Source organism: Polistes canadensis, unplaced genomic scaffold, assembly GCF_001313835.1.
Source record: "Polistes canadensis isolate GaletaPanama2010 unplaced genomic scaffold, ASM131383v1 scaffold_1, whole genome shotgun sequence".
Lineage (NCBI taxonomy): Eukaryota > Metazoa > Arthropoda > Insecta > Hymenoptera > Vespidae > Polistes > Polistes canadensis.
In genome coordinates, this window is record NW_014569548.1 from 141,364 (window position 1) to 159,622 (window position 18,259).

Below are 18,259 nucleotides of genomic sequence, written 5' to 3' on the forward strand. Positions count from 1 at the left end.
TATATACAAAAAATTAAAAATACATAAAAATTCGTTGTTGTCGTTGTTTCAATTTCAAGAAATTCTCATTGAAAAATGATCAATCTATGGATAGAGATGATACTCGTGTTGCAACAYGCATTTTCATTGACAACGATAGAACAACCAACAACAACAACTATACCTTAGTCTCTTTGAATTATCCAATGAAATTTAATGAGTATCCATCCTTCCAACGTGATGCGAGGTAAAAATGATATATATACAAAAAATTAAAAATACATCAAAAGGTTTTTTTGCCTACCTACCTACCTACCTACCTACCTACCTGCCTGGTTTTATATCTTCGTTTAATAAGAGAATTTACTTTTCTCTACTCGTCATTTCGATTGCGTTACACGTTTTCAAGTATTACAGTACAGATCGTTATCGATAAAAACGAAAGCGAAGTTTTCTTAGAATTCCTCATAACGCGGAAATAAGAACGTTCGTCGAATGCTCGGCATAATGAAACTGAAGAAAAAGAGAAATTGAAATAGAAAGAGAGAGAGAGAGAGAGAGAGAGAAAAAAAAAGAGAGTTCGAAAGGAACGACACAACGACAGAAATCTTTTATACATGTAAGAACTTATAGTTGCCATGAAGTTGACGCTCCTATAAGATTTCCCATGCAACAGATCCATGATGGGGGACGGGGGACGGGTTAACTTGTGTTGGGGAGATGTCTCGAGAGAGCTAATCGTTTCTCACCGGTTCTTCTTGGTGCTACCTCCTTGTCCGTGGCAAGATAACGTCTAGGAAGTAGCCACTGGATAATTTGTCATCATGAACGACCCCGTAGATGTATTACGAGGGACTAATAGACCCCAAACGAGATACCTAACATGGTTCTGTATATATACGAGTTCTTTTTGTATTTTATTCGTTAAAAATGTTTCTAAGATTTAGTCTATTAATTTCTCTATACACGGTTTTTAACACGTTCATTTAAAAATAATAAACTATGCGGTATGCGTATTAAATTTGATCGCACGTATCTATTGGTTGTTACACCTTCCGAATAATAACCGAGATAGATCATTCATTTGCATATTGCGTAATCGTATTCTCCGAAGTGGTTGTGTGGTGGTAACGCCTCGATTTCATTTGGATCATCCAACAGCGAAAGCGGATCATTCACGATCATGTCTTTTTTTTCTTTTTCTTCTCGTTGCTTTCGATATCCACTGATTTCTCTCTCTCTCTCTTTCTTTTTCTCTGTCTTTCTTAATCGATCCAAGATTAGTTAGAGATAAGTAGTATGGCAGGTATATAATGTAATACGTAGGCGTAACCACACACTTGTCTCTGATAGGTTCTCGGTAACGGTGCATGATACAGAATATCTACCTATCGTATAATAGGAAATTGATCGGACATTTTGAACCTTCTTTTCTTTTCCTTTTTCTTTTTCACTCGAAGAATACTGTTATATTGAAATGGGGGGGAGAGGTGGGAAGATTTTGTTTTAAAAAAAAAAAATATATATATATATATATATAGATATATGTGAGATGTTTCGTACGATAGATTGCAATTTCTTCTATTACTAATTGAGAATGGTGAGAAACACACGTTATGATGATAAATTGATTCATTGAAATTTAAAGCATAAAACTAATTTGTTAAGTTCCTATCATTATTTTCTACGGCAACGTTTCTTCTTGCCCGATGCGAGAAACCGATGATGACTGAGAAATCAAAGACGAGTGAAAAATTAAATGTGCATTTGTTAGTTTCGTTTTACCTTGAGTAAATATAATTTATAGAAAGAAAGAAACTTGTTTCAATGATGTTTTTTTTTAACGTCAATGGTACGATAATTTAACGAAGGATAGAATTTTATTTTATGCTTTATTGCGAAGATTTGGATAAAGAAGTAAAAGATAAATTTGTTAATAAACGTACTTGTGCACAGAGAACATACGATTCAATTTATTGTTTGATTTCAAAGAGGAAGGTGCCTCGATCTTATACTTTGTATTTTTAAATTAAAATTATACATTTCCTTCGATTAGTTAATAATTATTTCAATACTCTAATGCACTCTAATTATATTTAGAATTGTTTAGACACATATATATAATTGCATTAATCATTATATATTTAATATTAAATAATTTCTATCTGATATATTCTATTAGACAAAAATTTGATTCTCGAAATTATTACTGTGCAGAAACTTTAAAATAAATATATTTTCATTTAAACAATCTTAATAATTATTAAAATACATTAGGAACGTTCGATATACTTTAATTGATTGTTAATTAATAGAAAAAAATATATATGCGCAGAAATAAATCTGAAATACAATTAGATTGTATGAGAATATTAAAATAATTGTTAATTAATCGAAAAAAATGTATATGCGTTGAAATAAATCTGAAATATAATTAGAGTGTATAAGAATATTAAAATAATTATTAATTAATCGAAAAAAAAATATGTATTATAATTTAGAAACACTGAGTATATGTTTGAAGCACCGTCCTCTTCGAAATCTATCGTTGAAATGGGGCTTTGTCTTCTATGTAAATACTTTTATTAAATGTTGTTTATATGACTTTCCGAACGTTGCGCATGTGTATAAATGAAATAATATTCTCAATAAATACAATTTCCTTATTTGGAAAGTGATATAAACAACATTGAATAAACGTACTTTCATAGAGGATAAACGAGTCAGTTTATTGTTTGATTTCGAAGAGGATGGTGCGTCGAACTTTTACTCCGTGCTTTTAAACAACGATACACATTTCCTTCGATTAATTAACAATTATTTAAGGTACGTAACATCCCCACTTTTTTTCCATAAAAAAACGCATCTCGCAATAATTATCGATAGATATATCTCATGCATGCATAAACGCACACACACACATACACATTAATACTTGATTCGTTCAATAATTGTTTCATAAAATTTCATAAAAAAAGTTTCACTTCGAAATATTATCAACCCCCACTTGCATTATTCAAAATGTTCAAACTTTTTATTCAAGCAACGTTGTACGCGTGTACCACCAGTGGTACACAAGACTTGAATGAAAAGTTGAACACTGTACCATCGATGGTGTACACGCATGGTATGAAACGTATTAACCCTTTAAATACAAAATTTACTTAATGATTTCAATCACCGGGAACGTAATAATTTTCTTGTTAATATTTAACTATTTTAATAAAATAAAATTCCAGAAAAAATTGATAAGCGCATATATGCGTCTTTGGTCTATGCAGATTGCTTTTATATATGTACTCAATGGGTTAATGATTAATTACGAAGATTCGAATTTTTCTTTTCGTCGAATAGAAATAAAATAATTCGTCCGATTGTGTATTATTACACACACACACACACACACATATATATATATATAGTAAATGATTCATAGAGTAATCCGACGGTTGAAAAACGACAGTGTGTATAAGAGTGTGGTGGCAGACCGTATACAGCCGGAGGTTAAATAACGCAGACCTGCAGTCTGCGAGTTGCTCAACACCGGCCGGTTTTGATTACAGGATTCACCGTCGTAAAGTCGCGATTCATAGAATACTTAACGAGGCGGATCATAGGCAACAATGGTTGTCGAAGGTGTTTCGAAGGCGGAGTTTCTCCCCCCCGGCTAGTCGAGAACAAGATCGTAATCGTTTTACGAGATTTCTAATCGATCCCGTGTGCTACGTTTATTTCACAAACACACATATTATATACATATAGAGTAGATTTCTTCCTTTTTATTATTACATATTATCTTTTCTTTTTTTTTCTTTTTTTTTTCTTCTTCTTATTATCTTTCGTTACATTTCATTTTTCATTATTTCACAATCTTCAATGTGATTATCTTTTATATTATATTTCATATATTATATTGGAAAATAATTTGTCTACATTGCTGAACGAAGAACAAAAATTTAATTATAATTAATAAATATATAAGTCACTCGATACGTGGTTTTTGTTGGTTTTTTATTTTTAAATGTGTTCGCACGCGAACGTTCAGTATACACACTTGTGTTATAGTTTTATTTTATACCTTTTTTTACCGACGGTATGTATAATGAATTCACGGTTTAGCTAAGAAAAGTATCAATTTCTCTTTGTATCTAAAACTCGTCTCTTTATACACTTGTTGGTTGAATTTATTTATTTTTTCTTTGTTAGATAATATCACTTGAACGAGACACGAAGAAGGCATACGTACGCGAGGATGAAATTAAGAAAAAATAAAAGAAAAAGATTTAAGAATGTAAAAAAGGTAAGATAATGATTGCAGCACGAATCCGTATAATTTTCATACCAACGGAAACGGGACACGTCCGGTCAACGTTCTTTTTTTCCAATGTGAATGAAAGAACGCACGAGTTCACTTTCATTTTCTTTTTATTTTCTTTTTAATCTGTTTAATAATATACTTGTACTATTTATAGTTATATATATATATATATATATATATATGTGTGTATGTTTAATTATACATTAATCGGAACATAGTAATTGTTCACATCCTTTTAATCGATTTAATTTTATTGTTATTTTTTTTTTATTTTTGTTAACTTTGCTATATTAAATCATTTCAGTGTATGACGGTAATTAATAACATTTTCTTTTTATTTCTAATTCAAGCGTTCACCTTGAATACACATATCAAGTGTACGACGTGATAATTAATCTAGTCTCGAAAGTATCATTGTTGGATAGTTTCGAGAAAAAGAAAAAAAGAAATTCATATTAAAAAAAAACATACGTATAATAATATTTAAACGCGAATTATCGACAATCACGAGATGAGAACAAATTCGTTTCTATATCTACTTATTAGAGTAATATTCGTAGATAACAAAATTAATATTGTAGATATACACATTGAAAAAAACAAAAACATGACAGTAGAAAAAAAATCCGATTATGCGTGTTAAACATTCTTAGAAATATCCGTGATTATTACAAATCTAAACTCATTGAATGATTTTGCTATTACTTAATCAAAAAGAAGAAAATAATAAGGAAAAAAACAATACCTGCATGAGAAATATAAACGATTAAGGAATATTTGCATTACATTGATTCGTGCTACGTGGCAGCGAGCAGATCAATTTTGAAGGGAAAGAAACCTGTTATTCGAGGAAATATCATCAAAGGAAACACATATACATATTATACGTATGTATATGGGTGCGGAAGGTGTATGATATATCGTTGACTTTAAATTCATTTTGATTAGTACGAAAATTACATCGTCGAATCATTGGTGGAAATAATAAACGCATTCGTTCGTTCCCTTCTCGTTATAACATCGTAAAGAAAAGATAAAGAAAGGATAGGAGAAAGAAAGAAAGAAAGAAAGGAAGGAAAAAAAGAGGAAGAGGTGAAGAACATATATTTTCGAAACCCGTTCACTTTCACGTATACTATCTTCCCCGTCAACACTAACATTGTTGTTTTTAATGAGAAGGTATCACTTGGACATAAAAAAGAAGTAGAACTTAATTTAACTAAGTTTCATTTTATTGGGACTTATTCAGCAACTTAATCTTTATAGTTCAGCGTCTTTTTTCATTGAGTAGACATACATTATTATTTTAAATTTTTAATATTCAAAACACAAAATATCTAAACTTCGTTACGTATTAGCTCGTTATAATTCGAAACAGTCAACAAATGTTTTTAATTCCTCGTTTTCTTTTAACTTATAATTAGATTTGATCTATCTAATATCCTTCTTTCTTTCTTTTTTTGATTTTTATTTCATATTCTTTTTTATTCCCTTTCTTTTTCTCCCTGTATAGATAAGAATAAAATTGTAGATTTTATTTTTTTAATATATAAAATCGAACAGGTGATATACTTTTGCGAATACATGTATGTTAATAATTAGGAAACAAATTGTATGTATTTGAACGTGTAATAAAGCACGTTAGAAATTTGTAAGGTAATAGTGTAATATGGGTGAGGCCCTTTTTGTCCTTTCTTGGCCAAGGTCCAACAAGAGAAAACTGTTTCTCATCGTTATGTAGATAATTGAGTACCAGGTAACAAACACATCACATCACCGATCTATCGTTAGAGAGAAAGAATTGATTTTTAAATTCTATTCTTGAGATTTAATTGCGTTCACGGTTGGGAATATATATCGGAAAAATAATAGAGAAAAGGTTTTATCATTCAAATTTTAATGAGTATTTTTTGTCGTCAAATTTAGAAATAATGTAGTACAAATCTTTTTCTTCTTTTTTAATCTTTTGCTCGTACACTCATGTGACGATTATAGGGATTAATTAATTTCTTTCAATTACATTTATTCGAGGATTTTTAATACCAACTGCGTGTTTGATGTTATTTATTTATTTTTAATTGTATTCTGATTCTATTTCTTTTTTTAATATTTTTCATACGTTAATGTCAAATTTTTACAGACCATCTTTCATCTTTTTTGGTTATTACCAATAATTTATATTGTGTATAAATTCCAGTACAACTATTATTTCGATTACTTTTGTAATTTTGATAATAACAATATATGATTTAATCAATATTAAAATTGAAAAATATCTTGTAAACTAACACAATTTTTCTTGGAATGAAAACCATTAATTCCATTTAAAAAAAAAAATCAAATTAATTAAAAATATTAATAATATCAAATAACGTAGCTCTTATTGAACCATTCAACTATTGTCTAACATATTGTTTTCAACCATTAACAAAGTTTCCAAGATATTTAATTGAATCTATTCAAATCAAACACACTTTATATTGATTATAAATTTTCATTGAAAAAAAAAAAAAAAAAACTCGTTGTCTCTTACGAAAGAAAGAGAAAAGAAAGAAAGATAAATATGATCCATATTATTAAAAAAATAATCTATTGAAATAACGGTGTTTTTCATTGAAAAAAAAAAAAAAAACTCGTTGTCTCTTACGAAAGAAAGAGAAAAGAAAGAAAGATAAATATGATCCATATTATTAAAAAAATAATCTATTGAAATAACGGTGTTTTTCAATAGATTAGAATAGAATTAAGAAGACGGTGTGAGAGATTCCGGTTGAGTCATCGATCTCGTATCTATATAGACAAGATGTCAAAAGATTGGAGGATGCTTCAATAAAGAAAAAGAAAAAGAAAAATAAAAATAAAAATAAAAATAAAAATAAAGAGACGACAATTACGACGACGATGATTTAATATTATCCACAGCTTCGGGCTATTTAAAGAAATCATTTAGAACTAACTCGATGCAATCTCACTTCTCTCTTTCTCTTTTGAATTTTAATGATTGGTCGAAGAATGATAGTTCATCCATCCATCCATCCATTCGTCCGATTGTGCACACATACAAACACATCCATACTCACACACACATTTATTTCTATCCACGTCTCTCTATGATTTATAGTACGATTGTGTAACGCGATTATAACACTCAGGTGGTTGGTGTGTATTGATAAATTAATCCCAACAAGAGTCCAACTGTAGAATCTTATATGAGACACGCGCGAACAAGAAGAAGAAAATACGTTCTTTTGCAAATCGACGTGCTATCGTCGGATTTGTCATAAGATATCACTCATTCACTCGTCAAGGCTGCATTGGGATCTATGCGTCAAAGTTGTAACGCGTATGTGTGTGGGTGTACGTGTCGTTATGTAAAAAGTCATCGTGAGATTGTTTAAGTTTTCACCGTGAGATAAATAAACGTGGTATTGCGGTATTAGATATATATATATACACATACACATATACACACACATGGTATCGGATGTGACGCGTGATTTTTCATCGGTCGTTTAACGTCAAACTTTTCCAACACGTTCGATTAATCGATTTCCAAGATTTTTATATACAAACGCGTTTGTACGTTCATTATATTTTCTTCTTTTTTTTTTGTTTTTTTTTAAACGATAACCTTTCATCGGGAAGTTTATCAATTTTTTTTTTTTATTGTTTAATTCAATGAATTCTTCTCTGAAAGAGAGATAATTAATGATTAATTTAAGAAGTTAATATTAGTATTAGCGTTTAAGCGAGAGAGAAATATTATTTGATAAGTTAATTATAAATGTAATAATTAATTTGACGTGAATTTACTTTTCAAATTATTATTATAAATGAGGGAAAATAAATTATTGGATGGTAAATAGTTGGGAATGTTGTTTGTTTCTTTTTATTTTTTTTTTCTAATTACTTGTTTATTCGAGATATAACTAATATAATTTGAAATAAATACTCGTTAACTCATTACTTCTTCGTTTTAATATTATCTTTTTCATTTCCTTAACTATTATCGTCTATGTTGATTTATATCGGGTACCTCGTTACGACTAGTTTTCAAATCTATGGAGAAAAACGAGCACGTTTTCGCTTTGGCGACCGTTAAAATGTATAATTATGAGGAATATTTGTTGATACAGTACGGTAATTATCGTAATAAATCACGATGAAACTTGTCAGGTGAAACATCATAACGATCTCAAGATTGAACATCTTTCATTATCATGTTTTCATCGACGAGAATGAAAAAGGTAGAATTGTTATTGACGCGTATAACTATATATATATATATTTATTGCAATTTTTTAATATTTATCTGCGAATAAATAATATAATAAACGTTTATTAAAAAACTTGTATAACATTGTTTTAACGAAACATTTTTGTATATAAATTTGTGAGTGTTTATGTTGACTTAATTGATCTCATTTTCATTCTTTACGAAGTAAGAACGTTAATTGCGATTTTTTTATTCGATAATAAAAAAAAGCGTACGAGTTATAGGAAAAATAATAATAATAATAAACAAATCTTGTTTACAAGAGATAATAAATAAATAATTTTATAATATATATTATACATATTTTAGAAAATGAACCAAAAGTTCGTGCGTTTATTGTGTTAAAACTTTACTTTGAAACTGCTTAATGGATTGTTTTCGTAAAATTTACTTTGGAGATATTAATAATACAAAAAAAAAACGCACCTAACTATTGATCAATCCTAATACGTAATAATATTTTTTTAAAAGTTATCTAGCCGCTTTTTGATAGATTTTTATGATTGATCGATATGTTCTAGAAATGCAACGTGGTCCCGTAAAGAGTTAAAACACGTGTGTGCGTGTGTGATATTATTTACAGATGTATTCTGACATCCTGCATATATAATATAATAAATATTAGAAATATTATTAGTTTTAAATGTTGTTTAAACATAAATTTTTGTAGAAAAATAAATTCGTATATAAAACACGTAATTTCTTTAGAGACTTTAAAAGTTTGAAAGTACACGTTTCTCTTGATCTAACTTGGTGAGAAAAAAAAAAGAAAAAGAAAAAGAAAAAGAAAGAAAGAGATAGATAGAGAACACACGCACGATTTCCTGGGCAATCAACGCGCCGGAAGTTTAACCAATCGGCAGTGTAGAAATTACTTCGCTTAGTTCTCGACCTTGATTGGTTAGCTGTATCGAACGGGGTGTGACTTTTTGAGAACGGGCGAGTTTATGTCTCACTCGGTCTTTCTTTCTCGACAACGGGGGGTCTTTCTCACTTGGTGCACTTTCGCCAGTAAGGGCTGAAGGATATCCACCTGGCCCTGAGGCAAAAACGAACGATGGATGGATGGATGGATGCTGCTACTGCTACTGCTGCTACTTCTTCTTCGTTCCTTCGTTAATTTCATTAGACCAACTGATTTTCCTACCACCAGGTTCGGGGACCCCTTTTTGTTGGCCCCTTCCCATAAAGATGGTGGTGGTGAACTACTGGTGCTAGTTTGAACTAGCAGAAACCCCCCAAGTGAATCTCCTCCTCTTTCTTTTTTTTGAATTTGTTCAACACGACGGGGGATACTCGTTGATTCGAATAACGTGTGATGACAAAGAGTTTACGACGTTCTTACTTGCTTGCTTCCTTGCTTGCTTGTGATTCGCTCGTGCACGAGCATCCGATAATGATCGATCGATGTATGTAATACGGTTTTTATTAACGCACGGTTTAACGCTCTCATTTAACTCGAGTTATTTTAAAACAGCGGGGGGGGAGGTCCTCCCTCTTCGATGCAATAAGGGTTTTATTATCAATTTTTTTTTTTTTTGATATATGAGATTCGTATCAATCGAAATGATCGAACGAATTCAAGGAAAAGATTTTCTTTCTAGTGTTTTATTTATTTCTTAAGTTTTATCATTCTACGTTAGATGAATTTATTTCTACGGACGGGTGATGCAAAGAGGCTGGAAAGGGGGATGATTTTAATATTTTTAAAGGTTGATAAGAAATTTATTTGGTTTTTGACACTTGACACGTACTTTGTAATGTTTACGTATAGATTTCAGTCGTTTGATTTATTTTCTCTTCGTTTAGTTTATTTGTATCAGTCGAACTTTGATAATGTACGGCTAGTTACTATGATTATTATAAATTCGTAGGAGAAGGTATTTGAAGTTTGAATTATTAAACATAATTTATTCGATAACGGTGTATTAAACGAAAAATGTTATCTTCTATTCCGATTTATTCATACATACTTTGTATACGTGTAGTAAATGTAAGCTTTTATCAATATATACGTTAAGTAATATTGAAATAAATTTGTCATTATTTGATATATTAATTTTAATTTATATCCTCTTGTAATTGTATGTTAAAAATTAGAATATTTTAGAATTACAGTATGTGAAAATTCGAAATATTCCATAAGGATGACATATTTGTTTTTATATTTAATTTATTAAATAAAGCTAACGAGAGAAAATTTATTTATATTAATCTAAGGAACGATGAATGTATTAGAAAAATTATAAACAGGGTAAAAAAAAAAAGAAAAGAAAAAGGTAAGAAAAGAAAAAAGAAAGAAAAAGCAAGGCGCGTTCTGCGGTTCTTATTTGAACGATTAATCTTTTCTAACAGCGGTAACCATGCGTTTCGATAATCGAGCCGATAGTTGTTGGGTCTTCGAGACTGGCCGATTAACCACAAAAACTCGTTCGCTTTCCTTACGCGGGCCGAAGCGTACGTTCCTTTGCCGGTTTTACTCTATCGGCAGGCACGCCTGGTTAAATAAGAAATCAGAGAGTCAGTCCGTGGTCTTTCGATCGAATAAAAGGAACACGTTAAAACAAAAAAAAATACTTCATGGAAGAATTAAAAAAAAAAAAACAAAATTATAGATATTATATTTCATGAAAATATACAATTTTTCTTTTTTGTTAAATAAATCGAAAATTAATTGAATTTCAGTTTGAACTTTGTTATCGAATAGTATACGGAGAACAAGTTGTACAATGTGTGGGTAGAGAAATATAAATTAAAATTATAGATATTGTTTCATGAAAATATATAATTATTCTATTTTGTTAAATAAATCGGAAATTAATTGAATTTCAATTTGAACTTTGTTATCGAATAGTTTGTTAAATAAATTGAAAAATCATTGAATTTCATTTTGAACTTTGTTATCGAATAGTATATGGAGAACAAGTTTTATACTGTAGATAGACAAATATAAATCAAAATTTTAGATATTAATAAATAGGTATCGTAGGAAATTTGGACAATCAAAATAACTAGAACTTCGTTTTGATTAATTTAGTTAAATTCTAGTTCTTTTGAATGTCCAAATTTCCTCTGATACCTATTTATTAATAATTTTATTTTTGTACGAGAGAAACAACTAATTGAATTATAGATATTGTTTCATGAAAATATACAATTATTCTTTTCTGTTAAATAATTCGAAAATTCCTTTAATTCCAATTTGAACTTAGTATCGTATTTAAATTATAATATTGGTTCGCTTTGAAAAAAAAAGAAATAAATTTCGAAAATCAACGATTAAAAGAGATATATATATTTTTTTAGATGAAAATAGATAAAAATATAGATAGAAATAAGTTCGTTCTCGATAGATCGGAACTTGTAGTATGCTATGGACAACAAACTGGAGCACGTCTCTTGGAACGACGAAGCAGCCAAGGTAAGTCGTGGTAATTGTATAACCGGCTTCCGAGAAACGGAACGCGTGTCGCTATACAGGGTGTTAAAAAAAAGGGTTCAAGACTTAAAGAGCAAACAGTTCTAATTAAGATATAGATGGCATAATTATCCAATTAACTTTGACCCAAGAGTATTCATTGAAAAGAAAATTAAATTCATGATGATAAAATCCTATAAAGAATATAAAAGACAAGAAGGTGAAGAAGGAAGAGGAGGAGGACGAGGAGGAAGAGGAGAAGGAGGAGGAGGAGGAGGATTTCTCGAGTTGGTTAGAGATAGATTGATCGGATTAAATCAGGATTTCCATCATCGATTTCTATCATCACGTATAATTGGAACTACCGTAAACGACGTCAACTTCGATAATTAAGGTTAACGTTGGGGAATCGTAAAAGAAAAAAAAGAAAAAAAAAAGATCGGTGCTTTTAACAATTGTACACGACGTTTATTTGCTCTCCTTTATTCTCCTATTTTTGTTACTTTAACGAGAATTTCGAAAATATAATAGAAACTAGATATCTAGACTAATAAACACTAGTCTAGATTGAAACAGTTTTGTTGAGTGTTCAAATATAACGGATCAAGACATAACGAAGTGTAGATGTATAGTGTTTTGAATATTATACAAAAAAATGTATATCTGCTTAAATAAAAAAGACGCTAAACTTCAGAGATTAAAGTAACATCTAATATTTTATAATGTATGGGTCTCATGTATTTCGTAATATAAAAATAACAATAAAATAAAATTTCCAGTTGCTGAATAAATCCCAATACAATAAAGGAACGAAACGTCCAACTTATCAAAACGAAGTTCTATTTCTTTTCAATGTCCTAATTCCTTAAGATACCTTTTTATTAATTTAATTTATCGATAATCTTGTCCAGAACTATAATATTAAAATATGTATCACAGGGAATTTGGACGGTTATTAAATCTTTATGAACGATTTATTTCGAACAAGTTGAACGCTTCTTATTAACGCTTTTTATTAATAATTATATATTTTTGGACGAGAGAAACAATTAATTGTATAATAGAAACGATTCGAGATTAAATAAAAGAAGAACTAGTAGAAGTAGAAGTAGAAGTAACGTTAAAAAAAGTAAAGTTTACAAGTTGGTATAGTTAAACTTCTTCGAGTGAAAATAAAGAAAAGAATCTAAGAGGAGAGGAATGAAGAAGAATGAAGAATGAAGAAGTAGTACTATGTCCAAATAAGTTGGTAAAGAGAGGGTACGAGTAACGAGGCATATAATAACCCTTGGTGACGTTCGGAACAAACAGCCATCTGTAGGTAATGCCCCTATGGCGAGTAACGCCCCGAAAACTACACCCCGTCAAGAAAATTACAATGACAATGAATGAAATCCGATCCGCCCGGCGGGCACGTACTCTTTTTCTTTCTCTTTCTTTTTCTTTTTATTTCTTTTTTATTTCTCGCATCTTTCTCTCTCTTTCTGTCTCTTTACGTTTCTCTCTCTTTTACCGGCTATTCTATCAACACCGGGTACTTTTCTGCCATTGTGTTGCCCATTGGAGAAAAGTAAAGAACCTATAACACGCCTAGGGTTGTTATATACCCCGTGTACGAAGTAGGTATATTTCTGAATCGTTCTACCATTTCCAAAGTTTGACGTTTTATTCCTTTATATGAAAGAAAGGTAGAATCGGAGAAGCAACGAGCATGGCCAAATCGTACGATTGTGTTTTTCAGGAAGTTTATCTCGCCTCGTAACATTCTTTATTTATCTTTTATCTCGAATATAATACCAAACTCTTGTGTCAGTTCTTTTTTCAAATTGACAATATAAACTCTGTTAAGTATTATACGTTTTATTTTCTTTTTTTTTTTTTTTTTCCATTTCTCTGTTCATTTTCAGCCTGAGAACGTTCACTTTCTCTCAACCGAGTCCAATTTGCATTCTATCTAAAAAAAAAAAAAAAAGGAAACCGAATTTTGTTTTAATATATAATTTGTATTTATTTTCTATCATTATAATTATTATACGTTTTTTTTTTTTTTTTTTTTTTTTTTTTTAATCTCGTTGTTTAAGATTAAAAACGATGTAACCCCCTATCCCCTACCTTCCCCCACCCTTGGCTCCTCCTTGTTCAAATAATTTACCCGATTGTTTAATCAGTTATTTCTCTCGCCTAAAAATAAAATTCTTAATGAGAAGGTATCACAGGGAACTTGGACATAAAAAAAAAAGTAGAACTTAATTTAACTTATTTTAACTGAGTTTAAATTTAACTTAGTTAAATTAAGTTCTACTTCTTTTTTATGTCCAAGTTCCCTGTGATACCTTCTCGTTTAACCAATTGGTTTTTCTTTTTACCCCGTTTATATTTTCTTTGATAAATCACTAATGCAATAGAATTAACCCTAAATCTAAATAGTCGCGAAAATTCCGAAAATTTAATCGATAAATCAGTGAGGGGGGGGCGGGGGGAGATTTTCTTTCCGAGTATGGTCAAAGAGAAAAAAAAAAGAGAAACGGGTTAATTAATTGCAGAATTTTGAGAAATTGATTATTAACGGAGCTGTGATGAAAATATAGGGCGGTGATCGATAAATAGATGGATCGATCGATCGATCGTTCGAATGATCGAATCGAGTGAAGGAACAACCGATCAATCGAATAGAAACGGGCCCGCGTGTGCGTGACACTTTCGTAAGAAAGTAATGTCATTGGCCGAGATTCGTTCGTTCATTTGAACATTCGTTTCTTTGATCTTCCTTTACCATGTTGCAAATTTGACGTGACAAGTTACACGGATAGTTGATTACTCATTTACATATACGCGTTGAATTTTAAAAAATATCATTAACACCAAAGCTCAGATATGCGTTCTAATATTATTTGTATAAGAACGAAACATTAAGGTATTTAACTATAACCAATTTTCTATACTTTCGTTTTTTGAATAATTCTAGGGGTTTAAAAATATTTTGTAGTGAAACTTTTTAAACGAATTTTGAACGAGATTATGGAAGGATATATTTTGTTCTCAGTGTGGTTGAGAGTTTCAAATTGTAACGATCGAATATTTAACGAAGTTTAGATGTTTTGTGTTTGGAATATTAATAAAAAGAAAAATGTATGTCTACATAATAAAAAAAGACGCTGAACTGTAAAATTAAGTTGCTGAAGAAGTCCCAATAAAGTTAAACTTAATTAAATTAAGTTCTACTTCTTTTTATGTCCAAGTTCCCTGTGATTCCGTATTAAGAATTATAATTTTGGACGAGAGAAATAACTAATCAGATATATTTTGTATTAGTCATTATCAATTAATGAAACATATACAATTTTTATATAATATAATATAATAATATTTTATGTATAAGAAGAAAAAAATGCAGCGACATTTTGTTGATTGTACGATACAAATGGATTATGAATATTTTGTTGAATGAAAATTATGCAACGATTTGGTATTTAATTATTATCATCCAATTAAAATACGTATTCTAATATCTTATGTATATAGAACAAAACGCAGTTAATTTTCTGAACTTTTTCGAATGATTCAAATTGGGTTAAAAGAATCTAATGAAACGTTCAAGTTTCCTTATAACCGAGCGAGGTCTTTTGCTATTATTCCTGTACCAACCACATAGACATCTTCGTAAAGTTGGCTCGGACGATAACGGATAACTGGTCCAGGTGTTACGTAATTCGAAGTTATCGGTGAACCAGAACCATAATTGTTTGCTTTTATATCTGTCCGAGTTTTTTCTAACAAGTTCTTTCTTTCTTTCTTTTTTTCTAATAATTTTTTCTTTCATTATTCATGTCGACAATTCTCGCGATACGAAAATCGATATTTTTCATATACATAATTTGTTGTTCTATTTTTATATTAATTTTTTAATATCAGATTTTGGTATCTCTCTCTCTTTTTCTCTCTCTTTCGTTTCTACTTTTTTTTTCTTCTTTTCTCTTTTCTCGTACACTTCGAAACGGCTTTCTCGTCATATATTCTTTCTCATTGTATTCTTCAAATGTTCTAACAAGAGAAATAAATTTTAATTAAATACGACAGGAGAGACACATCGTAACGGTTAACTCACTTTATATTTCCGCATATATATATCATTGACTCTTTTATATCGGAATTATACGTAGAGAGATACTGTTACGTAGAGACTTATTATTCGTCTATCTTTTTATTCCTCTTTCTTTTTTTCCCTTCCTTTTTTCTTTTTCTTCTTTTTCTATTTTTATTTTTATTTTTTTTCGCACTACCTTTTTTTTTTCTTTTTTACATTCATTTAAATGAATTTATCGTAAATTTAATATTGTAGAATAAATTTTGGGCCGTGGTTTTACGTGGGACTACGAAATGTGATGTAATTTCATTTCCTTTGATGTATATACGTTTTATATAGATATATGTATATATTTATGTATGTATATATATATATATATGACTTACTTTTTAGAAGTGGTAAGTCGTTCATAAAACTTCCATCGTCCACGTTAGTGTTCTGTAATGAAATAAAAGAAAAGAAAGTTGTATTATTAATATAAAGTATGGATCTGTGTGTAAGATCTGTAGCAATTGAGAAAAAATAAGCTGACAATGAGAAAGAAAAACGAATCGTAAAAAAACCTTACGTAGATACACGTCTCAACGAGTTCTACCCTTTCTCTCTGAAATTCTGAGAATCAAAGTACCCAACATGGAAAAAGAACAAAAAAAATCACAAAGCAAAATAATACTTTCACTCGTTCAAAGCTTTTCAACGTGTTACACCGTTGTGTAAAACGTTCTTCTTCTTCTTCTTCTTCTTCTTATGATTCATTTACTCGCCAACAAAAATTTATTTGTAAGAGCAAACAAACAAAAAAAGAAAAATAATGAAAGAAATTACGAAGAAAGAGCAAGGAGATAAAAATGGTAAAAATGTAAATAAAAAAACTCGCAGATAAATTTACACATCTCTCTCTCTCTCTCTCTTTCTCTTTTTCACTTTTATCTCATAAATTGAAAAAGTTACGAGCCCGTGGTGCACACGATCTTAAATCTGTCAAAAATCAAGTTATAGGTCATCTTGACAAGTTAAGTTAAAAGTGTGCCCGTGCAACGGCCACCTGCTTCTCGTAAAGAACATTGAACGAAGGTAAATTTTCCGTTTTTCTTTCATACGTCATGTATACAAAAAAAAAAAAAAAAGAAACGGGGATGCACAGAGAAAAAGATTGAAAAAAGAGAAGGTAAAGATTAATAACATGTATTGAACAATTTAATTATTTTAGAACAAGTGTTGTTACCAAACCACTTGTACCAATATATGTATATTTATAAAAATGAAGTAATTTTTTTTAGAAATTTTAATCGATTTATTCATAAAAAAATTCAAAATGTTACGATGCTATTAATTATATAATAAATTGCATTGTATTTTATTTATCATAGGTGTTGATTATAGTTTATTTTATTATCAGAAATGAGGTTTACGTAAAACGTGTTAAAATGAAATAGTGGAAAAAAAAAAGGAAAGAAAAAAAAGATGTAGTACGAATTCGCAGGAAGGTAATAGAGAAAAATGTCTTGCGATTACGTACATCGTCGCTCACCTGGGGGTCGTCAACGAGGCTGGTGTGTAGAACGAGGTCGGTTTGGTCAAGGCCTGGGGGTGGTAGGAGGGCATCAGGACGACGTACTGCACCATATTCGACAGCCCTTCCGCCACCTCCACCACCTCCCCCGCCTCCTCCCCCACCGCCACCACCACCTCCGCCGCCACTACCACCACTGCGTCCGCCATCGTAAGGAAAGGATGCGTGCATGTTCGTCTGTAAAATTATAAAAAATTATAATCCTTTATATATATGATATTTTAGTAGTATAATATTGTGTTTTATAATTATACGAGAATTTGATTTTAGAATTCTAACGATATTTTATTTTTTATACGTTGTGTCTTAGAAATAGATAAATAAAACTAAATTATGATTTTTTAATAGAACTTTAAAATATTTTAGTTTCTATTATTCAAATTATTATAGGATGGTTGAAAAATTATTGGTACGTTGTTTTTATTAAATCTAATTTTAATGGTTCAATTTCTTTTTTTTTCTTATGTATATGTAGTTATATATCTTCATTATAATTTATACGAATGAAAATATTATATGCACTAATGTTATTTTAACTGGATTATTATGATAATGAAAAAATACTTTATTATAATTATGTTATAGTTTAAAAAAATGATCTATGCGATGAC

General features: G+C 29.9%; 1 protein-coding gene across 5 annotated transcripts in view; it reads right to left on the reverse strand.

Moving 5' to 3' along the window:
* The window catches only part of LOC106783608 (transcription factor AP-2-epsilon), a 192,389-nt gene that overhangs the window by 19,339 nt on the left and 154,791 nt on the right, over window positions 1-18,259 (reverse strand). For all 5 annotated transcript variants that reach the window (XM_014742299.1, XM_014742334.1, XM_014742307.1 and 2 more), the window contains 2 exons: window positions 17,607-17,825; window positions 16,462-16,513 (listed from right to left, as the gene is read on the reverse strand). In XM_014742299.1, the coding sequence (XP_014597785.1) occupies window positions 16,462-16,513; window positions 17,607-17,825 (271 nt within the window). The remainder of the gene's footprint in view (window positions 1-16,461; window positions 16,514-17,606; window positions 17,826-18,259) is intronic.